Source organism: Penaeus chinensis, chromosome 25, assembly GCF_019202785.1.
Source record: "Penaeus chinensis breed Huanghai No. 1 chromosome 25, ASM1920278v2, whole genome shotgun sequence".
Classification (NCBI taxonomy): domain Eukaryota; kingdom Metazoa; phylum Arthropoda; class Malacostraca; order Decapoda; family Penaeidae; genus Penaeus; species Penaeus chinensis.
This window is the reverse complement of record NC_061843.1, coordinates 9,523,982-9,548,981: the sequence shown is the minus strand read 5'-3', so window position 1 is coordinate 9,548,981 and position 25,000 is coordinate 9,523,982. Positions and strand designations below refer to the sequence as shown.

At 42.3% G+C, this 25,000-nt stretch overlaps 1 protein-coding gene across 3 annotated transcripts in view; it reads right to left on the bottom strand.

Annotated features, from left to right (window-relative positions):
- Window positions 1–25,000, bottom strand: part of LOC125038691 (nuclear hormone receptor FTZ-F1-like) — a 136,041-nt gene that overhangs the window by 597 nt on the left and 110,444 nt on the right. For 2 of the 3 annotated variants that reach the window (XM_047632256.1, XM_047632255.1), the window contains 6 exons: window positions 12,269–12,966; window positions 7,054–7,143; window positions 6,500–6,668; window positions 6,000–6,100; window positions 2,883–3,086; window positions 1–2,510 (listed from right to left, as the gene is read on the bottom strand). The exon at window positions 1–2,510 is cut by the window's left edge and continues 597 nt beyond it. In XM_047632256.1, the coding sequence (XP_047488212.1) occupies window positions 2,940–3,086; window positions 6,000–6,100; window positions 6,500–6,668; window positions 7,054–7,143; window positions 12,269–12,966 (1,205 nt within the window). In that variant the 3' untranslated portion in view covers window positions 1–2,510; window positions 2,883–2,939. Of the gene's footprint in view, window positions 2,511–2,882; window positions 3,087–5,999; window positions 6,113–6,499; window positions 6,669–7,053; window positions 7,144–12,268; window positions 12,967–25,000 lie in introns of all 3 variants that reach the window. The other variant, XM_047632254.1, reaches the window with a different exon arrangement.

The following is a 25,000-nucleotide window of genomic DNA, read 5'->3' as shown; positions in this document are numbered from 1 at the left end:
CCATATTCCATTTAGAATGGAATATGCGCCGGCATACTTGATTCACATCTATTGCTCAGAATCAGCGGTTTCTAATATAATGAATTAGAGAGTCAGCACAGTGTGACTTAGATTCATCCCAACACCTTACTTGTGCTGAAAAAAATTGGTTCCAAAAATAAATCTCTCTTAGAATTCAACAGCTGTACACCATATCCTGATAGATCTAAGTCAGACTGTGTTTGAATTACATAGTAAACAGCTATAGTAGATTTTAGGGATAAAATTTTCAATTGGTACAAAAATAATTTGTTTTTTGCTAAGGCTCAATGCCTTAAATTTTTCACTGGTACTGCTTTTTGAAAAAGCACAGATTTTTTTTATATAATTTTCTAAAATAGTCATAAAGATGATAATTATAATAATGATAATTATAATAACAATAATAAACAAAGAGATGTGCACTTTGTAAGTAGGTGAGAGACAGGAAATACAGCATTAATGTTAAAAGTGGCAGGGTACTGTTAGCTGCTGCCGTTGCACACTTTATCATATCAATGTTTGTTCTTTCCTTCACGTTAAATAAATTAAAAATATTAAAGGAGTTTTAAAATTTTAAGTCCTGCAATGAGGAGCAATAAGAGAAGAAAATATAAAAGTAAACTTACACATCTACAAGAAAACTATACAAAATGTGGCCAAGACAGAAATATTAAGGAGAACCAAGAAGACACAAGAAAAGAAATGCAATGTTTTAGCAGCAAAAAATATTACAAAAAGAGAGAAAAAAAACAAAAAAGAGAGAAAAAATGATAATTAGCTATGCGGAATGTGCAGCAGCGATAGTGATGATTCTAATGATGGATGACGACCGTGATTACGCTAATAGACCACCAGGGGAATGCATAATCTAAGTGAAGAATGCCCACGAATCCCTTGAATTGGAATGTTCCAAATCTTAATTCAATGCTTAAACTAAATAGATCAATTAAAAACTAAAAAAAAAAAGCAGAAAAGAGGTATTGCTTCTCATTGCCAGGCAAAATGATTAAAAGAAAGAGTAGTTTTAACTTGTATTGCAAATTGCTCTCTCGTATTCTAAATATCATTCAGAACTACTTTTCCGTCTAATAATTTTTTTTTTCTTTACCAAGGGGGCATAAAATACCGGCAAAATTTCTTTGTAAAAGAAATACAAAGCCAAACAATATGCCTTCTATGGTCCAAGTAATAAAACCATGAGAGTGTACAGTACATGAATTTGTCATTAAAAGTAATAGAAATGCATGTAACCAATAATACAAACATACATATGCCTCCTGTCTGTGCTGGTTCATGTGCCACAACTGCAGTAATGTCTGTGTTTTGTACATGCTAGGTTAACTTAGTTGAGGCACTAGAATTTTATGCTTCTGCTTCTTAATTAACAAACTACAAATCATTATATTCTAAGTGACAGACATACACAAGTAGAGCAGCCAGCCTGCCTACCTCGCATGAACACATATCCTGGACAAGTGGCAGCAATATCTGGGTAAAGATGCTTGCTCATGCAAGTATACATTATTTTGCTACTATAATCTCTTGTACAAAACAACAGTATCAAAAACTATTTCACAACACTTACACTATGTGTTATGCATTATGAAGATATCATTTATATCTGGGCAAACAGCTTTTTGGACATGTGCCCAGGTTTTACAATTATATTTAGAAATAAATAGTTATATAGTCGTGAAACATATTGACAAGTGAGAGCTTTGTACCAAAGTGAGTGAGGAGACCGCCACCATAAGAAAAAGTGAGAATGAGGTATGATGCGCCTTAGAAAGAGGATGTGTAAGGGATAATATCGTTCAGTGAGAGTAGCGCACCACTGACTGATCAACACTTGGAGCCTCAACTTCCTAATATTAGTCCTGATTGCACCATGGTGCTTCTGGTAACAACTGACAGGGACCATTTAGCACTCACCACTAACCACTTGCCTCAAAAGAGTTCTTTGGGCTGTTTGTACCTCATGGCTTCCCCAGGAAGGCTTAGCACCATAAATTACACAGTAAGGTCTCAGGCTCAGGAATGACAATACTGCCCTTTAAAAGGGTATGACTAGCACAGCACTTCACCAAACGGATGTTTGTGACCGTAGTGGTATAGGGTCAGAGTAGGTCTCATTTAGCTTTACACTCAGTAATTTAAAGTACAGAATGAGAATGTGTAAGTATATATCCTCTATAAAAAAAAATTTATTTATTTATTTTTTTTTTCCTTTTTATTTTTTTTTCCTTTTTACTCCTTCCTCATTAACTTTTAATTACTGATTGATTCACTGCTTGAGCTGACCCGAGGCTGGCTTCTGTGGGCTGGGCAGTGTCAACAGGGCTCCGCTTCCATGTACTATATAGACTGGTGGAAACACAGCTGAGAATCCCATGATGGTCGTTCCAGGACGTTGCCTTGTATGGTGTGTTGGTCATGGTGGAGACCCTCCTTCTGGCCTGATGTGATGACTCGAGACTTACATGTCCACCCTGAAATGAGTTTTCAATATCAGTATTGTTTTATGGCATGAATTAAGAAATTTTATCCTATTTCCTATCATATTCTTTGGTGAAATGTGCAGAGGAAATATTAAACAGAAATATCTTTCTTTTTAGATGATTTCAAATTTCTGGCATTTGCTCATTCAGGTAAAATTTATGTAAATTTATGTTCATGCAGGCTATGTATTCAAAAAGTTTGACATTATGAGAAAAAACTATTTATGAATATTTATTTCATCACAAAAAATGTTTCTTCCTCAATAGACCAAATTTTAAACTCTCAAATATAAAGACAGTAACCAAAGACAGAATTCTTAAGCATCATGAAAGGGAAACAAACACCTCAGTCCACATTCTCACCTTTATATACACATGTGGCGCACTGGACGGTTGAAAGCAGGGAGTTACCACTTCCTCTTATTTCCTTTTGGTGTGCAGCATCTCCATTAGCAATGTCTGTGTGGGTGCTGCTCCATTTATATGCTTGTAATACAGGAATTTTTCGCCGTTTTCAGCAAGGAAGTGCAATTCAGGTAGAAGGTCCATGAGCTTCTGGTATTTCTCCTGAGGATTACATATATGAAGATAAATAATAAGGCCATTTAATCCTAGCTTTAAAGAAAAAAAGGGGAACAAAGGGAAAGCTTACCAATAGTAAACAATCTTTTAAGGAACTGATACAATATTAAACTCCTTTCTCATTCTTAATGATTCTAGTAGTTCAATAAAATCTGCTAAAAGGGAAAAGTCATGTTAAAAATCAGATCAATTGGATCAGTCCCTTCTTCACATAGGCTGCCCAAACACAATAACAGACACTTTGAGCAATGAACTCAAGCATGAGGGTTGAAAGATAAGGAGAAGGCTGATGAGCAAAGTCTAGAAAGAAATGCCAATGAGCAGATATAGCAGTCAGTACAAAGATTTGTGGCTTGATGAGACGTTAGGATTACAATGACTAGAAGTTCTTGAGATGGAGAGCAGGAAAACAAGAGACTACGAAAGTCAATGCAGTTACTACATCTACTATACGAATCCTCTTAGTCTGACTCTCAACTCAACATCCATAAACTAACAGGACAGTTACTACATTCAGTTACACAGTCAAATTTAGCAATCACTGTCATTATTATCATTACCATCATGATCATTTATCATAACAATGTGAAGTAATAGAAGAAAGAGAGAAAGAGAAAATAAATGAAAATAAAGAAAACAAGAACATAGGCAGATTGGCAGAATAGATTACATTAGTCATTTCACTGACACTGAAAGATTTCAAAGCAGTAATGAATCAAGAAGGCCAAAGACAACAAAGCAACCTACACAAAGTCAGCTTATAGGTATGCAAAAGTACAAAGCACATTGATGCATAAACCAAAACAACTAGCCACACACTCTCAGTTGTGCCATCTGGATTAAATAACAGTAACAATACAGTAAGTACCTGAGTCAACATATCAAGAACAGAAATGATTCAACTGAAGTCTAAAAGAGAAAAAATGGTTCAACCTAGAATGGACAACCCCTAGGCCTAGTGACACCAGGGCTGATGGAACAGGGTCAGGGTAGGCACCTGCGACCCAAGCATGAGTAACCTCACCCGCTCTAAGACCAGCCTGCCACACTTCCACAGTGAGGTCTATCAGCTGGCTCATGAGGGACGCTCAAAATAAGCCTGCAAAAGACAAACTCCAGGGCGGGTGTGTTTCAGTCATTGTGGGAACAAGGTCTGTTTGCTAGTGATGATTTGTTGACTGACTGTTACCCTGTCACATATATCCCCTTCTGAACCATTCCTACTGCATTGCAACTATCCAAAAATTTGTTAATAACTGCATTAACAATAAAATGTTTTTACATTGAAAACAATGGAGAAGAACAAAAAGAACTGAGACAAAAAAAAGTTAGAATATTAATGTCAAACAAGGACTATAATCAGTAAGCAATTCACATGATAAAAGACAAATACTAACCCCTTCAAATACTATTTTTTCTTTGAATACATAATGGAAGGAAGGGAAAGGAAGTGATATATGACACCATAGCAACTAAAAAAAAAAACTTAGCAAAATTACAGCTTATAATTTATAAGAAATTCTTATGCGGAAAACACACCCTATTGAATCCTCACAATAAGCTCTGTCATCCCAAAGAAAATGGGATATCAAGAAAAAACAAAACAAATAAAAGGTAATTATATAATGCCAAAAGATATAATTTAGTACACAACAACGTCATCAGTTTTGGAATGAAATCATCTCATTGTCTGATCAGTCACAGTGTAGTACTCTGAATAATTTTCCTAAAATAATTAGCTCATGCCATTTTCCTTAGGATGGCAGTCCTCCTTTTATGATAGGCATTTCATGACTAAGGCTGCTAATGTGGTTGGGCATCGTTAAATAACACATATATAGGCTAACCCAGAATATGTGCAAATGCAAATGGCATGACAGAGCTCAGCTTTCTTAATGTAATTAGAATAAAACTTATTCATTGGTCAGGAATTCCACATTTCTGCTAATCAGTAACCCCTTTATGATGGCAATAAAGGAGTAGCTATATCTGTCATATTATATGTATATGTATTTAACAAGTCCGAGCTTACTATTCAGAAATGTACTAGTTTTGCTCTCAAAGTCTTCTCAAAGATGGCTCCATTTTAAATATTCATATATAATATTTGGCATTCCCAAAATACAATTTATACAAAATCAACATAAAAAGCGATTAAACACATCAGCATCAAAATGACAAGTGAAAAGATGATGCTCTCAAAAAATTATCAACAATTATATAACAATAAATCAATGAATCTTTTAATTCATAGCACATTATGCAAATTTTCAAAGAAAGCACATAACTATATAGCAAGAAAGTCCAAAGACCTAGAAAATTGCTCTTTCATAATAACCATACTCAAATGCCTCTCTTTCCTATCATAACAGTCCTTTCCAAAATACTCCCGACTTCAGTACAATTAAGTCGTTTAATCTACAAAATAAGTAAATAAGTAAATAACGGAGAAGAAGAAAACCCACAAGGAAAAAGAAGTTCATGCACTAATCACCACCAGCTGTACTTCAATATTGCCATCAATCAGGGGTTAAAATAATCTTCATCCAACTAAGCATTCTATTGGCCTCACCATGTGCTAAAAAAGAGGCTAGTTGTGATATTGAGAAGTACCAAGTCAAATAAATAAATAAATAAATAAATAAATAATAGAATCATATATTCTAATATATGCTACAATGTGCAAAATTAATAAAAGAAAATATGCTAATTCATAATATAAATTTCTAAACATTTATAGAGAAAAATTTCTAGAGTTGTAAGTAAACACTTATGTTGCATTGTAAACCACCTTACCTTGAAAATTAAAAATGTACGAAAAAAAAAAATACAGGAAAAAAAAAACTAAAAACTGAGAACAATGCTTAAGTGTATCTGCGAAAACCAATGTAAACTTACCGTGTCATCTGGGTACACGTTGGCCGTATATTCCATCAATGCCTGTCGCACCTGGTCGTGAGCAGCTGTAACCGATCTACGGTCACTAAGCAACCGTACATCTGCAATGCAATCCATAATTCCTACAATTAGTATGAGGATTTTCTAAAAACATTTTGTATATAGGAAACCTTGAATCAAAATCATGGGTTGGGTCTTTGCTTGAGGATAATACCTCTAAATCTCTTTATTTTTACATGTTAAGTGATTATTACACAATTATGCTATTGTTACTTTTTTCCCTTATTTTTTTTTAAGAAATTGTTAATTGTTCATACAAATTAAAAGATTAAGATTATTTTGGATAATCTCATGAAACAAATTTCCTTTTTGAATACATTAAGAGAACATAGAGCCTTAATAACCAAAGATATAAGCAATTTCCAGCCAAAAGACAGCCAATACAATCATCAAATTCAAAGTATATACTCTTCTTCACAAAATACTACTATGATATTTACCAGGATTTAGTAGAATGATAAATTTGATACAGACAAAGTCCGAGATATCAAATTTGAGGTCCACAAGCTTATTGAGAATAGCATGAAAACGATCTGCAAACTGAGTCGTTCCCAAAAGCGCCAGAGACAGCAGGTCGAACTTCTGTCCATTGGGAAGTGTAGTTTCATCCTGAGGAAAAATCCGAGGTTAGTTTGGGAGGTATATTTGATAAATAAAAATAATTTACTCAGTAACATATTGGTGTTTATGTTTCTGAATGTATCAAGGGCACACACCATTGCTTCTAAATAAGGAAAGGCAAAAATATGAACTCATATCATAAATACATTTAGTTGTGTATATATATATATATATATATATATACATTAAGTATGCATATATGAATTATCTATGCCTATATTTATGTAATATAATCTGAATTTAAATATAAATATCAATATACATATAATATAGTATAACAAATCATTACACTAACCAAAGAAAATATCATATCATATTACATTTCATTATAAAACACCTATTTCTTTTTAATATAAACCCTCAAAATTCTCACCTGCAGCCTGTTGTGTATGCGTTGATGTAGATGGTCTAAGATAAGTAAATCAGACCAAGAATGCTGTAGTAGCTTCATCTGATCGTCAACCTGAAAACAAAATAAACAATATTTAGTATTTAATTTAATTTTCACCAACCAAAAATCCCCTAATTCCAAACAAATACCTTCTCAAAGATGCTATAAATAAACCTCTTTAAAAACAGATAATTTCTCTATTCATCTTCTTCAGCCATTGAGAGAAACGACCACCACTGTCAAGTAATTTTACACCCATCTCCTTTTATTCCTTAAATCCCTTCTTAACGGCAAGAGACTATGGCCGAGTAGTTCCTCCTGACCTAGTTTACAGTCTGTTATCGATTACTTGGCTCTTACTTGAATAAATGGCTGTGAATGTTTATATTTGTACGAATGTATTTTTTTTCATTATCATTTTACTGTATTTCCCCCAGGATGGGTGATGATAAGCCGAGAGAATACCTGCGTGCTTTCGGAAAAAATAAAACGGATAATGTAAGATTTCCGGTACTAGCCATAAAAAGCTATGTATCTCTCCCATTTGTTTGAATAATGAACCCTGCCCGTCTCTCTCTGCAACCTACATCTTGACACCCCCCTGAGGCATTAATAACCTTATTTATATACAGAGCCTTAATCTTTTACGATCTTTGCCCCACTTTGCCCCACTAACCCACATAGTACAGTAGACAGGTAAGCTGGGGCGATAAGGGGACCGGCTTAAACACGTGTGAGACCTATTATCTATTATGCTACATGCCATGACTGAAAATGGTTAAGAAAGTGTTACTAAGTGCCTGGATGGGTGCAAAGAAGGTGGATTACTGTTCGTTTACCATAGTGAACACTAAAATTGTGAACATTGAGTTGAGAGGTTATATAAACATAAGAAGATTAAAAGGTACTTTCTGTCAAGGTACGGAAACCTTATTAAGAAGCCTTATATAATTGGTATAAATCTATTAAAATGAACAACAGCCCGAGATGACACACGTGGAAAGAGCACTGGAAATGGAGGTGGCGGCAGCCATTTTATACTAGGCCCCTGAACGTACCACCTTTGTAAGAAAAAAAAAGGAAATCAGTAAGGAAAATCAGCCTTCTCCCAGCTTTGAGCCTCTCCCCCCACCCCCTACTGCCCTACCCCCTAAAAGTCAGCCCCAAAGAGAGGGAAAGCAAAAGAAGAGAAAGTGGTCCCCGCTAAGAGTGACGTGGTCGTGGTCTCCCATTGGCCTTGAATCTCTACCCCCCCCCCTCCTCCATACGACCCCCTAGTGAGGAGGGGAAACTAAGATATTTTCTACTGATTTTATGGTGGTACTGGCACACCACGCATTAATTTAAAACAGTACAATTCTTGTTATTTTCTATTTCTTTTTCTTTTTTTCTCGTGCCTTTAAACCATCCTCGAGAAAATTCTTCCTTTTAATTCAGGCTCCTTGGAAATTGGCAATTACCTAACGACACTGAATTGCACTTCGACTTATAATTAAAATACCTGATGATATACACTCGTATTTAACGCTTGGTGGAGCAGCCTCAACCACGAGTTACACCGCAATGCATTTTTTTTCCTTTTATTTTATATTTTTCTCTCTCTTTTTTTTTTTTTTTTGGCACTTTTCTGCCCTTCAACAAAGAACTAGGAAGTTAACCGCTAGACTTGAAGTTGTCTCTCGCTACTATCGTAAAATACTATTTTCGCAATAACAATGATGAGAGTAACGTATCTGTGTGTAAAACTGGGCGGCGTAAGGGAAAATGGTCTTTACGAAGCTCGTACATAGAGTCGACAACGGCTCGCCACGAAACTAGGACGTCACTCTTTCATCCTTGGAGTTGTCCTTGGTGCAGATGACGGAAACTTAAGCGTGACTCCTTGCCTCTCTACCTGCTTCACATCTTCCTGCATCCAGCTTCTCTCTCTCTCTCTCTCTCTCTCTCTCTCTCTCTCTCTCTCTCTCTCTCTCTCTCTCTCTCTCTCTCTCTCTCTCTCTCTCTCTCTCTCTCTCTCTCTCTCTCGTTTTTCATTAACCCTCTGTCTCTGTCTGTCTGTCTGTCTGTCTGTCTGTCTGTCTCTGTTTCTGTCTCTGTCTCTCGTTTTTCATTAACCCTCTGTCTGCCTGCCTGCCTGTCTGTCTGTCTGTCTGTCTGTGTGTGTGTGTGTGTGTGTGTGTGTGTGTGTCTGTCTGTGTCTGTCTGTCTCTCTCTCTCTCTCTCACACTTATTTGCTTACCCACTCACTCACCCTGTTTTTTATGTGATTCATCCTAAGTTATTCTTCGTGTTAACTCCTCAGATCTTCCTGCATCATCTCCACTTCTTCCTTGATTCTACTTCTTTTCTGGCCTTCATTTTTTTCTAACGTTTAATGTTTTAGTGTACTTTTTTTCTATTAAAAGCTGAAGAAACTACACTGTAATTTCAGACATGTGGAAACTCTAGATAACCGTTAATTAAAAAACTTGACGGCGATTGGTTTAATTAAAGAGAAATAGCGGATTCTACCAAATATATTTTATTTTTTCCTTTTTTGGGGGGCGATGAGGTAAAAATACGAAAATACGTAGTACTTAGCTACGTTATTACATGATCATAAATTAAAGTATGTCGAGAGAGGAGATAAAAGAAATACACGAGATATAAAGGCCACATTTTTTGCGTCACGCTGCGATAAAAGAAAACCGTTTGAGGGGAAACTACTCTAGTGTTGCCATAACCTTGACGGCTCTCAAAACTTTATCGAAATAATCTTTTCATCAATTGCAACTTTAAGGAAGCTCCTTCAGTTTTCTGTCTAGAAGACGAACAGCTGATTAAATACCCAACGATTTCTCAAAACAATTATTTATTGTTGTATCCAAGCGATATAATCTTATGAGGGAATGGGAATAGTATATACAAAGATAAATCTCTAAGCAAACGGATTTATCAAAAGAAAAAAAAAAAAACGCGTATTACCAAAACAACAAAGTCCTCATTAATAAAAGAGATTTCTTTTTCTTTTGTACCCAGCATTCGTCCTCCAAACCAGGCACGGGAACCACCCGCTTTGCTTCTCTCTCGATCTCCCACTTCCCAAGAATAGCTTATACATTCTGCAGAATAATAATATTTTGTAACACACAAGGACACGCCACCCCGAGATGACTCAGGCAACATGAATGAAAGCGAGACACACCGAGTGAAATAGGCTGGGTCTCGGCGTGCAACCTTGACACACTGACCGCCTGGGGAATGGGGTCACTTGCCACATGCTCTCACTTCAAACACGGCCCGGCTTGATCGTTCTCCCTGTCACGTCATTCATGATAATATTGTCCCTAACACGAGTCCGAGCCGTGGCGTGATAGATTACCCCCAGCGTGGACTTTTTATCACGATAGTGTAAATCTCTAAATCGCTATAACAAGGTAGCTAAGGACGGTGGGAGAATATCTGTTACAACTAACTGCTACTGTGACAATGTCTTTTCTTACTTTCCCTTTCTTCTTTTTTTTTATAATTTACGATTACTCCTGTATTATTTACCTAAAGGTAGGCGTGACGATTATGATAAAACAAGTTTATAAGCGTCCCACAAGGTAAATCAATTATATCGAATATCAAAAGGTTTTTTAAAAACTACGAACAGACTCCACACATACACACACATGGACCATAAACAAAACAAAACAAAAGCGAGAGTGAGGCATTCACTACAGCGTAACAGGCATTATAATCCATGCTGTGCCAGGAACTAGGTCACAGGCGAAAGCGAGAGTGGGTCGCGTGACGTCACTCATTTCCATTACCCGCCAGTTACTACATCTTCCATGGCTCTCCCTCGCATTACTGACGAAATAGTTTTGATGTAAGGCGACCCTATTCATAGATTAGCGCCAGTATGACCATTAATAGCCAGTTAAGGCTAATAAAGGAGCCGGGGTATCGTGCACTTGGCACTACTGACCTGAATGCACCACGGAATCCGGTCGTGGTGGCCTCGATGCTCAGTTACCATCACTCCCTTTTTACAGAAATATCAACTCGCTCGCTTCGCCCATACAAATACATTTTTTAAAAAACTCTTCCACAGCATTCGTCCTGCTCACATTACCCGTGCTCTGAAACATGTAACAAAAATTCCCAGCCATACATAAAAGGCCCGTTACCATTTAGGCCCGTAAATATCGTGACATTTTGAAATAACGATTGGGGAGGAGTTGCAGTGTATTTGTCTAACACACAAAACTCTCGCTGCTTTCTGATATCGTTCACTAATGTCATACCGCATGTTCTAACCAAGCTATCATGAGCAGATCATCTACGCTGTCTCGATATTAATCGAATTAATTGCGGTCACATTACAATGTTGAATGGTAGATCATCAACACCCGGGTTTTAGAAACTGAAACTTGCAACACATAGCTACTTCGGACCTCATTATCTTGAAAGACACTAACGAGTAAATTCGACTTTCACTCCGACTACACAGACAAATAAACTACGCAAACACAAACACAGCTTCAAGATATTAGCAAGTTGATTTATATATCCACTCGTCGCGCATGATAAACTTTGCGTGGTATTTGAGATTCAAATGCCAATGGTCCCTGTAGTATAGGGTACAGAAATTAATATGGGAATCGGAATTACAGAATTATCAATAATTAATAGCTAATCTCTCTCTCTCTCTCTCTCTCTCTCTCTCTCTCTCTCTCTCTCTCTCTCTCTCTCTCTCTCTCTCTCTCTCCCTCTCTCCCTCTCTCCCTCTCTCCCTCTCTCCCTCTCTCCCTCTCTCCCTCTCTCCCTCTCTCCCTCTCTCCCTCTCTCCCTCTCCCTCTCCCTCTCCCTCTCCCTCTCTATATGTATTTATATATATACATATCTATATATGTATATATAAGTGTGTGAGTGTGTGTGTGTATGTATACATATATATATATATATATATTGCAAATATATGAATATATATTATATGCATATTTTGTATATACATATATATACACACATATATAAATACATATATGTATAGATAATATATAATATATATATACATATTTATATATATATAAATACTTATATATACATGTGTGTGATTATCATTATAATTATTATAATATATATACACACACACACGCACAAACACACACTTATTTTTCAATAACACCCCCGCATGGATTCGAGCAAAATCGTCGGGATTTTCCCTTACCTTCAAATCCTTGAAGAAGCACGAGTTGCGCGCCCAGTCGACCTGCGCGAACAGATTCTGGTCGAGGACTTTGCACATGAGCTCGAACAGGTCGACCTCGCACTGGTTGTACGTCTGGTTCTGCAGGAGCGAGAAGAGCGACGCCTGCCACTCCTGGTCGTCCACGGTCTCCACAAGCTCGCGGATGATGTGCGGGATTCGAGGGCCGCCCGTAGCTGTGCGCCCGCCGCCGCCTCCGCCTCCTCCTCCGCCGCCCACGCCACCCGCGGGCGGTGTCCCCGTGGTCACTCCGCCCGCGGTGGACTGGGCGTTGGTCACCCAGAGGGACGGATCGGGTCCTGCGAGGATGGGCGCCACGGGGCCTGAGGCAACGATGCCACCGACGCCGGCCGAAGCTGCCACGAGGCCGCCCAGGCCGGCCATTGGCGAAGGCGAGGAGTCTGGCGAGGATGTGGACGAGGAGAGGAAGGGACTTTGGATCTCCTCCTTGATGTGGACGTGCGAGGAGGGCGCCGAGGAGTAGCCTGGCGCGGAGTACGTGATGGCCACGCCCGAGCTGGTGTGTCTAGCCCCGCCCGAGAGGATGCCCGGGTGCGACAGCTGCCTCTGCCGGAGCATCTGCAGCTTCCGTGCTCGGTCGCGTTTGTACATGGGACCGAATTTGTTTCTGCCGCCTCGCATTCGGTCGGCGCGCACGGCTGCAAAGAGAGAAGGGCGCCGTTAGTCACAGGTTCTTGAAGAATTAATGTGAACTAAACATAACATTTACCAGTATCAATCCAAATAAATACCTTTTCATGTAAATATTCTTAATGTAAATATATGCACCTAAAAACATGCCCAATTATGCATTCATAAACGGTGATCTGCATTTCTCCTAAAACTCTAAATGAAAAGTAAAGCTTGAGTCAAGTTTGAATGAGTCTTCCCTTAACTTCCCAGCAGGTAACCCCAAACAGTAATAGGATTGTTTGCCGACAGATGGCAGTTGTGTTAACTCCTGCTAGGTGAGACGGGGCTCGCAATTCCAACTTCTTCTTGGCGAATTTCACAATACGTGCATACGCGGGCGTACGCACCAGTATTTCAAAACGTATACATTAAAGTTTATTGTACAACTAATAACTTTTGGCGGGGAATGTTTCAAACGATGCCAAAGTACACCCTCCCCCCTCCCCACCCCCTCTCCCCATAAAGACTTCAAAATATCACGTTCTCGAAGCCTTTAAACAAGCTACTCGATAAAGCTTACTTTGCCGCATATCGCGCCGCCCCATCAGCTCTCGTGGGGCTGCTGATAAAGATATTTTTTAGCCATTAAGAAGCGCTAGGAGTACCAGAAACAACGGCTAAAACCCCCTAGTTGGCAACTCCCATCTCTGGAACCAACTTTCACTCCCGACTCACTTACGTAATATGCTATCGTAACAACAAAGAAATTAATTCTACCTGACATAACGCGTATAGTACGTCATCATAACACAGTTCACATACTATAGTAAATTGTGGAAGCAACTGCTATGGTGACGTTATGTTAAGCCAATAACAGGCGGTCTGGAAAAAGTCTTAAAGGAAACAGAAACTTCGTCGTGTTTACTTCATTGAACTATACCTTTGATAACGATGATAAAATAAAATAGATAATTGTAGTCAGAATGTCATACAGTAAAATGATAAGAATAATCGTAATCCTCATATCTGTGATGATAATGATGAAGTCAACTATCGTTACTATTAATAATACTATGAACCTATAACTTCTACCAGTATTATTAGTGCGACTGAAATAATAATGATGATAATGATAATGATGATGATGATGATGACGATGATGATGATGATGATGATGATGATGATGATGATGATGATGATGATGATGATGATGATGATGATGATGATGATGATGATGATGATGATGATGATAATGATGATGATGATAATGATGATAATGATAATAATACCAGCACCGCAATGACACAACTACCACTCCTAAATATGCACATACATAAACACTAACTACTATGATGATATCTACACGCGTATCACCAACCACAATACTGAATAGACGCCGAGACGAATAACAAAGACCTCAAACTCCCCCACTGAATCTGATAATATGCAAACAATCTCTCTATTTTCAACAAAGGCATAGTCTCCCTCCCCCCCTTGCAGAATAGTCTTTTCGTCTCTTCGTCTCTTCGTCTTTTAGTCCTTCGTTAGCCTTCCCCTGGACTTCTCTTCGCCGCTTTTGGCCGTATTACGATCTACCCCCTCCCCCCCTACCCCTTCCCCTTCCCCCCTACCCCTTCCCCTTCCCCCCCTACCCCCACCGCCAGTAGCCGTAGCAGAAACACATACGGCAGAAGCCTGGGCTGTTTCAACACCCTTTCCCCTCCAGTTCTATTCGTCATTATGAAACACTTGTTCCGGATGGGCAGTGGCGGCGGTGGCAATAGGAGGAGGAGGAGGAGGAGGAGGAGGAGGAGGAGGAGGAGGAGGAGGAGGAGGAGGAGGAGGAGGAGAAGGAGACGGGGGAGGAGGGGGAGGGGGATGGGGAAGCAAACGAAGAGGAGGAGGAGAGGAGGAGGAAGAAGAAGAAGTAGAAGCAAAGCAAAAAAAGAAGAAAAAAGAAACAAGTAAGAAAAGGGAAGAGGAGGAGGAGGAAGGGGAGAGGGAAGAGGAGGAGGAAGGGGAGGGGGCAGAGGTGGAGGGGGTGGAGGAGGGGAGGAGTACCTGTACACTGTAACGAGCAGACCAGTCACATTGCGTAGGGGACCACACCCTCTCCGTCACTTAGGCCACTGTATACATCCGCGCTCGCACTCGCACACACAGACACATATAACGCACATAACACTCGGGCGGCCATATCGGATTCCTGGGTCTTGGGACTCTACTCTATCGATAATAGTTTAACCCATTCCCCTTTGTAAATAGGACATAGGACTATATACAACATCGCGTTTATTTACAATTCCTAAATCGTACCGTAGGATATGTCAGGAAATACCGAGCGTTTCCTACGATCACCTTGAGACACCTGCCTCACGAACGCTATGAGAAATTCGGGATTTTTTTTCCCCTCATTTCACAGCGTCTGTGGTTTCCTTGGGGGGACACTCTTGCTTTCTTTGTTCGCTAGGATTTTCCTTCGTCTCCCTCTTCTTCTTCTATCTGTGTCTTTGTCTCTCCTTCCTCTTTCTCCCTCATCAGTCCCTCACGTCCCTTCTCTCCCTTTCCCCCATTCCCTCTCCTTCCCTTATGGTCCCACTCTTTCTCCTCCCTCTCCCTCTCCCTCTCCCTCTCCCTCTCCCTCTCCCTCACCCTCTCTCCCTTTCTCTCTAAGAAATTCGTATTTCACGGGAAGTTCAGGAAATTCCAGGCTTTGTCCCGCTGTCCCCAGAGGTCTCTGCTGTCGTCTGCGCGCCTCTCTCCCTCAATCACCTCATCCGGGAATATTCACTTGTAAAAAAACAAACAAAAGCTTGATACTCTTTTCTATACGCTCTTCAAAACGATAATCCTAAATATAGATAGGTATTTAGATTTATGAATTAGATTACCACAAAAAATATATATAAATCACTAGAGAAGGGAAATAACAACACGGTAATGAGGCATCACAGATTAAACTCACGAAGCAGGACTTTCGTGCGAGTATCACCGATCCTCGTGCACAAGCAAAATTGTTGGAGATTATCTACATATGCCATAATCGTAAAGAGACGAGAGGAGGGAAGAGGGTGGAACTGGGTGAGGGAAAAGAAGATTAATATGGGTTACACCACGGGACCTGCCATAGAAAGTGGGCAGAGTTCCACCTTGAATACAAACAATGGCGTTTTGAAGTCTCTCTCTCTCTCTCTCTCTCTCTCTCTCTCTCTCTCTCTCTCTCTCTCTCTCTCTCTCTCTCTCTCTCTCTCTCTCTCTCTCTCTCTATCTGAAAGGATAGTTGTTCACGTGGAAGGATCTACGCAGCATATCCTACACACAGACACCGCTGACAGGATCTCGGGATGCATAAAGGAAATCAGCAGATTTAATAGTTTCCCCTCGATTAAAATTCGTGAGTTAAGGGCCATTTTCGCGTAGCTCGTAATTGAGGGAGGGGGGAGCGGGAGGAGGGGTAGTAATTAACCTGTCGACGGTGTTCGCTCAGCTTCCGCTAATTAAGTACAAGTTGGTTCATTAAATATCAGAAATTACCCCCATATCGCCCCTAAGTACCATATAAAAAATGAAACGCATAGAAAACGGGGGTAGGGGAGTTAGAGCAGGTGAAATACTCATGCCGTAGCGGGGAGGGGAATACTCATGCCGTTGCGAAGGGTGGGGGGTTATTCAAATTGTAGTAAGGGGAGGGGGGGTGAAATATTCATGCCGTTATGAGCCAAAATACAACTGGGGAGGAAGGCTGACATCCTATTGCCGTAACTAGAAGGTTGAGGACTTATTAAGAGAGGTTGGGAGGAGAAGTTAACCAAAATATGTCGTGGCGGGGGGGGGGGGGGGGCACCCATTATCACGACAAAAGCCGCCCATTATAGAGCAAAGAGAAGGACGGGGAATTATGTGTTAAAATGGCTTCCATATTTTGCGAGGCGTAGGAGCAATTTCGCATCAGAGACCCCCATGGCCACGACCACACGACGTACTCACGTGGTCGTACTCATGCGGTGGTACTAGAAGCAAACCGCAAAGTACACACCCGTGGTCGTACTCAATGCGGTCGTTTTACAACCATACCGCCGGCATACACTCATGGTCGTATTCATGTGGTCGTACTACAAACAATCACACACCCGTGGTCGTACTCATCATGCGGTCGTACTCCCCTCCAGCTGACAACGCTCAGCCGGAAACTTCACACATAGCAACATCGTTACCACACACCACGATTTTCTTTCATGACTGTCCATGAGGTGGGGGTAACATGCTCTATTTCTCTCTCTCTCTCTCTCTCTCTCTCTCTCTCTCTCTCTCTCTCTCTCTCTCTCTCTCTCTCTCTCTCTCTCTCTCTCTCTCTCTCTCTCTCTCTCTCTCTCCCGCATGTGTGAAGGTGAGAGTGACTGTGAGTACGAATAGGAGCGCGTACTCCTCATTTGAAACCCTCCCCTAACCCCATCCCCCATTTGGAACCCTCCCCTAACCCCACCCAACAGAGCACCCGCGCGTTCGAAACCCGGGAGTGAGCGTCGGTCGAGAGCTCTCCCGGCCATGAAGAGCTCGTCCGTAATTTAGGCTTTGTCTCAATTTCCGGCGGGGTTGCTCACCCATTGTTTCACGCCCATGCAAGGTTAGCTCCAACCCCCCGCCGTCACCTCTGCTCTCAGCCGTAACCCCATCGCCAAGGCTGTTTGGCATTTTTCGAGATTTACAAGTTCTCTTAACAAAATCTGTTGAGGTTTGTTTAAAAGTCTATTGGAATTCGTTGATATTTATATAAGATACGATGAAATCATGTCTAGAAGTATAAAGAGTTATCAAATACTACAAAATGCTATTAAAATATGTAAACTTAGACAGAATTCTAAGAAACTTTATGATTCTTGAAGAGTTCCATGACAAACCTTCATTTTAGTACAAAACACTGGTCACAATAAAAAGAAAAAAAGAAAGAAAGAAAAAAACAGGTCATGGCCTGTCATGGACCAAGGAACCAAGCTGAGTTTTTCCCCATGTCAGAAAAAAAAGGAAGAAAAAAGTGCATGTAGAAAAGACGAAACCAACATGCGAAAGAAAGAGAAAATCCAAAAAACGAAGAAAAAGTAAAAGACAAAAAAAAAAAAGCTAACCCCTAGAACACGAATCCATCGACAAGCCACCAGCAACAAGGCATTTCGTCACCCTTGATAAACCGAGGGTGCTTACTATGCCGAGGGGAGACGGCCAAACAGGTGACCACTTCCTGTGTCTGTCTCGCTGTGTTTATATACATGAAATCCGGAGTGTTAGTATTCGAAACGTATTGCTTCACCTACAGGGGACTAAAGGAGCGGGAAGGAAGTGTTCACAGACTCGGCCTGACGTTGAACAAGGTCGAATGAAACTCGGGTGTGATAGGGGGATAGATATTATGATAATGGTGGAGGAGGAGGAGGAGGAGGAGGAGGAGGAGGAGGAGGAGGAGGAGGAGATAGTGGTGGTGGTGGTAATTGATGATGATGATGATGATGATGATGATGATGATGATGATGATGATGATGATGATGATGATGATGATGATGATATTGATGATGATGATGATATTGATGATGATGATGATATTGATGATGATGATGATGATGATGATGATGATGATGATGATGATGATGATGATGATGATGATGATGATGATGATGATGATGATAACAACAACAACAATAACTAATATCATTCCCCGATCAGGAGCTAGCCAGAGAAGCCAGAGAAGCCTGAGAGCTCCGTTCGCCGCCGACATTCCAGCCACCTTTTTCATTTCCGCCGTCGGCTGTAGTTGCGGCTGCCGACGGCTCGCTGCAACAGTCGCAAGATACGGTTTACGGGTCTCGTTCTCGGGGAAACTCTATGTATAAGAGAACAACGATTATTGATAAATTGAATGATCGAAAACAGCGGTTGTAGAGAACGTCCACGATCGAGAACAGCGACTATGAAGAACGTCAATGATCGAGAACAACGATTATCGAAAGCATCTCGAGCGCTTTTTCTTTCACTTGATTCCCGACGCAGACTTTCCTCTTAAAAGCTCTTATATTACACGTGGAAGCAGTCAAGGAGACGAGTTGTCTTACGAGCGAGGGGCGAGCGGGGGTATGAGGGGGAAGGAGGGGGGGTATCCAGGCGCCGGGCATCCTCGTGCATGCCCTCCTCCCCCTCCCCACATCCCGCCCCCCACCCACTCGGCCAGGTTTTTGTTCCGGCGGGCATGGCGGCGCCCTCGTGACCTGCCCCTGCTTATACCCTCCCCTGCTTACTTACATCCGCCCCTCCCCCCTGCTTGCATCCGCTCCAAGCCTGTACCCGCCCCTGCTCATATCCATTCCTGTTTCTACTCGTCCCTGGCTTACATCTGCTCCCTACTTGCACCCGTCCCTGCTTATATCCGCCCCTGCTTGCACCCGCCCCTACTTACATCTGCTTGCACTCGTCCCTACTTACATCTGCTTGCACCCGCCCCTACGTGCATGCACCTTTGCTAATACCAGCCTCTGCTTGCACCCTCACGCGGCCGCTCTACCCCCCCCCCCCCGCCCCCCGTTAATCGCTTCCTTTCCACACATGCACAAGCACAAAAAAAAGAAGAAAAATTACCAATAAAAAAAAACACATGGCCAAAATGATGACAAGAACTACAACCTTGCTGCAGGCATTCACCGTCATCTTCCATGCCATCATCACCATCACCATCATCATCATCACCATCACCATCATTACAAGACCTGGACTTAACCTTTTCATTTTTTTTTTATCTTTTTTTTCCCCCCATTTTTTATGGTGCCAGCTGCGGAATGTATCCTTGCGGACGATAAGTAATGGGCCCTGAAACTTAAGATCTTCAACACGAAACGGCAAATAATGAGATTCTTTGTCTCTCATAAAAGCGGCTCCTCGATAACATTCTTTCTCAGTTCAACGAGAGCAATTTCCCTCAAAATTCTCCAAATTCGTGAGACAGAAGCAGCTCTTGGACAAATATTCTCTACCCTCGCTGAATATATTCAAGGAACGTAGCTCTTGAATCAACATTATCTCTCTAAACACTTCGGAAAGGCTAATATCAAAGCGTCCTCGGATAGCATTCTTCTCGCACATCGTATGAAGCATAACAAAGACAATTCCGGAATAAAACAGAACAAAAACAAATCTTAACGATCTGATATTAAAATGCATGTAGCGTTTTCTTCTCCCAAGGATGCCATACTTCGAGAAAGAGAGAAAGAAATAGAGAGAGAGAGAGAGAGAGAGAGAGAGAGAGAGAGAGAGAGAGAGAGAGAGAGAGAGAGAGAGAGAGAGAGAGAGAGAGAGAGAGAGAGAGAGAGGGGGGGAGAGAGGGAGAGAGGGAGAGAGGGAGAGGGAGAGAGAGAGAGAGAGAGAGAGAGAGAGAGAGAGAGAGAGAGAGAGAGAGAGAGAGAGAGAGAGAGAGAGAGGGAGAGAGAGAGAGAGAGAGAGGAAGAAAGAGAGAGAGACATTTCAACGCAAAATTAGTCGGTATTCCCCCTTCCCCCTTCCCCCGCGCCCCTCACGTGTGCCTCGCCCCCCCCCCCCCCCCTCGGGCTTGGGTACTGGGTGACCTCCAAGGGGCGGAAGTGATTCCAGTCCACTTGGATTCCGGGTCCGCGAGATGTCCTAGACCGACGTCGCCTCCCATTATGACTTCAAGAATCACAGAACAGTTAGAGAACATCATTATGATCAAATGAAGTCAGTGGCATTAGGATAGCTTCTGCTGGAGGGCCGTTCCGCACCGCAACACCGCAGGGAGCGAGCGAACGGCGACGCAAACGAGGGCGAGCGACGCTTCCTGAACGGCAAAGACTTCCTCGATCGGAGTACCTCAAGGACAGGGAAACTGAATGGGAAATGCGGGCGGAGGCAAGGCTCGAAATGACTCGTCTACGCTGGAGGGTGATGTCAGCACTTTGTGGAAACGCTGGGATATGTAACGGAAAAATAAAAATTATATATAGATGTACGTATATATACACAAACATGCATTTATTTATTATATATATGTATATATGTATATGTATATATATATATATATATATTTATATATGTAAATATATATATGTAATATGTTCATCTTGCTAAACAGTGCGTAGTTCATACGATTCAGTTAAGGCTTAAGCAACCCAAGCTTTTCAGTAAGAAAAGTAAATACAGTCTACAACCTTCATCTAAAATACATCATTAACAGAACATCATAACGACCCAATTTCTCGTGAACATGTTCAATGCTCCTTATAAGTTCGGCGGCGTGCAACTTGTTCTCTGAGATTGCAAGCTGTTGATTCCGAGGCTCTCGTGAGTGAGGCTCCAAGGGACATCCATTGCACGTCCCGCATGATTGCTCGCCAAGCCACTCCGGCAGGTGGAACATGGACCCTCCCTCCCTCCCTCCCTCCCTACCACTCCCTGCCTGACACTCCCTTCCTCCTTCCTACTTCCCTCACTCACTCCCCCTTTTTTTAACAATCTCTCTCTTTTTCTCTCTCTCACTTTCTCCTTCACTCCATCCCTCCCTCCCCTTTTGGTCCATTCCTTTCATCCCTTCTCCCTCCATCTCTTTCATCTCCCTCACTCATTTCTCCCTCCTACCTTCTCTCTCCCCAACCCCCCTCCCTCTCTACCCCCACCCCACCCTCCCCCATCATCCAGCCAACTGCCGCCTTCAACTAGCTCCACTTCACACCGCCATGAGTCACCGTATTGTTCTCGTATTCCAAAAAAAAAAGTGAAAAAAAAAATCGGGGATACTCATTGTCACACACAAGGCACTGCCCGCCTAACCTTTGCTGGAAACTGTGTCAACCAAATATTTCCTTTTTTTTTTTTTTTTCGTTCTTTTCATCTCCACCGTCGCCTACTTCGGTGAATTGTTAAGAGAACTGGTCCAAACGTGTACTATTCTCTTAAAAGGCACAAGAACAAAATGGCGGAGGCGGCGCGGCGGCATTTACGTACCACGACGGTTCCCGGAGTTTGACGGTTCGAGCTGGCGGGAAGGGCTACTGGAGCGGCGGCCATGAGTCGACCAGGGGAAGGAGGGGGGGGGTATGACGAGAAGGGGGAAGGGGGAACGGAGAAGGGGGTAAGGGGTAAGAGGGTGAAAAAAAGGAGGGAGGAGGGAGGGGGAGAGAAGAAATAGAGGGTAATGAGGGTGGGAGGAAGAGGGAAGATGGATGTGGAAGGAAGAGAGGAGGGAGGAGAAAGGAGGAAGGGGGAGAAGATAAAAATAAGAATCAAGTAAAAGAGGAGAATAAGAATAAGAGATAGAAAAAGAAAGCAAGAAGAATAGAAAGAAGAAGAAGAAGAAGAAGAAGAAGAAAAAGAAGATGAAGAGGAGGCGAAAGGTTCTTCGGCGTCCAACCCTCGACGCTCGTTCCTTTAGCGCCTTTAACCTCACAAAAAAAAAAAACAAAAAAAAAAAACACGCAAGACATTTCCACAACCTGTACATACGACTCATGACACGCCATTTTAAAATACCCACAAAAATACATTTAAAAAAATATTAAACAAACAACCCTTGGCATCCCCAGCTCACCACCCCAAACACATCCCTCCGTCTAATATAATCTTCCCTTCGGTACCACTACTAACGGATTATCGTGCATCTGCCAGCCTGCGAGCCCGACGAAGGCCAAGAGTTGACATTTTGTGAGGCGCCGATCGCAGCCTAACGGGATTCGTGCACTCCGGAGGCAGCGGACGAGAAGGCGGTGTGTCTCTCGAGGCATTCTGGAGGGAGGGGAGGGGGTAGGGATGGAGGGATGGGGCGTTGCACAATCCCCCGGAGGACGTAGAGTAAAGAGAGAGGGGGGTAAGATAAATGGGAGGGAAAAATGGGGGGTGGGAGGGGGGGGGGGGAGGAGAGGACTCGGGTGGTGGGATTCAGGAGATTTGCTGGCTTAAGGAGTCGGATTCGCTCGTCGGTTTTGAAGCGTTTGTTTACGAAAGGATTGGATGTACACAAAGCCTTTGCTTTTTATTTTTTTTTTTTTTTTTTTTTTTTTTTTTTTATTAAGAGGGAGGAAAGAAGAAAGGGACTTTGCAACGTGTGGATAAGAAGGAAAGAAGGAGGGACCGATTGAGGTACAAGAGGGGGGAGGGAGGGTGACTAGAACCTCTTAAAGTCTCGAAGGAAGGCAATTACTCCAAGGATAGACATCCATCACCCTCCGCAGGTCAAAGGCTAAGGGGGAATAGCGCAATTATCCTAGCACTCTACGCCAGCCGAAGGACCCAACTCGCTTCCCGTCGCTGCTGAGGACTCCTTGCTCCGGCGTCCTGATATTGCCTCGTATCCTATTTCCCCTAAAACAGGCTACTGCTGCAACAGGTCAACACCCTGACTCGCGGTTGGGTTCGGTTTCATGAGATCGAGACTATAAATAGCTTTTTTTTTTGTATTATTTCGGCAAAGAGTAGCTATCAATTCCTACTCGTGGGTTTTTTTATAGTAAGATAGATAGATACGTATGGACAGATAAAGAGGAGAAAAAAGGAGAGAGAGAAAACGGAAAGGAAGAAGATATACGTAGCTCCTTGAAGATAACTTTTCCGACCGCGTTGAAATCCCCCGTCGATTCGGATCACTTGCTCGGAGTGCCAAAGTCTCGCCGGAGATTTACAGCAAAGCCGACATAAGTAAATAAATACGAGCTCTGCCTTTCTTTTCCCCCCCCCCCTCTCTCTCTCTCTCTCTCTCTCTCTCTCTCTCTCTCTCTCTCTCTCTCTCTCTCTCTCTCTCTCTCTCTCTCTCTCTCTCTCTCTCTCTCTCAACTCACTCACACTTTCACTCATACTCATACCCACACTCATTCTCCTTCTGCCTTTCATCCCCTTCTTCAACAATAACGCGGTTCTGGGAAACATTATCAGCTGACAGCCTAGCCGGTGCCCATCACTCGTTCTTTGTCTGTACCCGGGAGTCCCCTTTTGCCTCGAGGTACTGGCTCAAGGAGTCGAATACGGACACGAACAGTTCTGTGCCTGGAGAATGTAATGTGCGAGGAGTATACCCTACTTGTAACGTAGCTCTGAACTACGAAATAAAGCTAAAGGAAGCAGAAAATAGGATATTACATAACAAAGAACAAGAATAATACAAAAAAAAAATGAATAAACAAAAACCAGGCGAACGCAAAGACAGGCAGAAAAACAAGTCTGGAGACGCTGCCTTCGACCCACATCGCCAGCTCGGAATCGTCGTGTCACGTGGCATCTGCTGTGCCTCCGCTACCGAGATGTTCCCTCCCTACGTGCACGCAAAACCTGTTTAAAGAGGTAAGGCGAGTGAAAGGGTGGAAGGAGGATGAGCCCGAATGACACCTCTACACCCCGAGTTGGACGTCCCCTTCTTCTCATAGCTCCTCCTCTCGTCCCTCTCACTTGTCTGTCTCTGTCTTTGTCTCTGTCTCTGCTGGTGTTCTCCTTTCTCTTCACATTCTGTGTATCTCCTCTGCTTCCTCTCTTTCATTTCATTCTGTATCTCTCTTCTCGTCTTCTTCCTTTCCCCTCTTCTCTCTCGTCTCATTTCTCTCTCTCTTCCTCCCCTCTCTTCTTTCCACGTACTCCTTCCTCTCACTCTCACCACCACCCCTCACATCTCTCTCTCTCTCTCTCTCTCTCTCTCTCTCTCTCTCTCTCTCTCTCTCTCTCTCTCTCTCTCTCTCTCTCTCTCTCTCTCTCTCTCTCTCTCTCTCTCTCCTTTCACCAGTTCGTAAGCGCGAAAGTAATGCTATATATCAACGTCTTCTTACGACTACCTTTTCTCGTCTCGTAGCTTTCCCTTAAGCTTGATCGGCGTCTCCCCCTTTCCCTTTCCCTCCTTCCCCACTCCCATAGCCTACGGTAGAATTCCGGTAGCCTATGAGCTCCCCAACCAAGAATTCAAGTAGTCTGTCTACAAGTCTCACACACTCACGCATTCCGAGAGTCTACAAGTCCCCCCGTACTAGCGAATCTCACACAAGCTAAGCATGCAAGAAGCCCAAGAGTCTCACAATACCGAGAAATCCTGGTCTC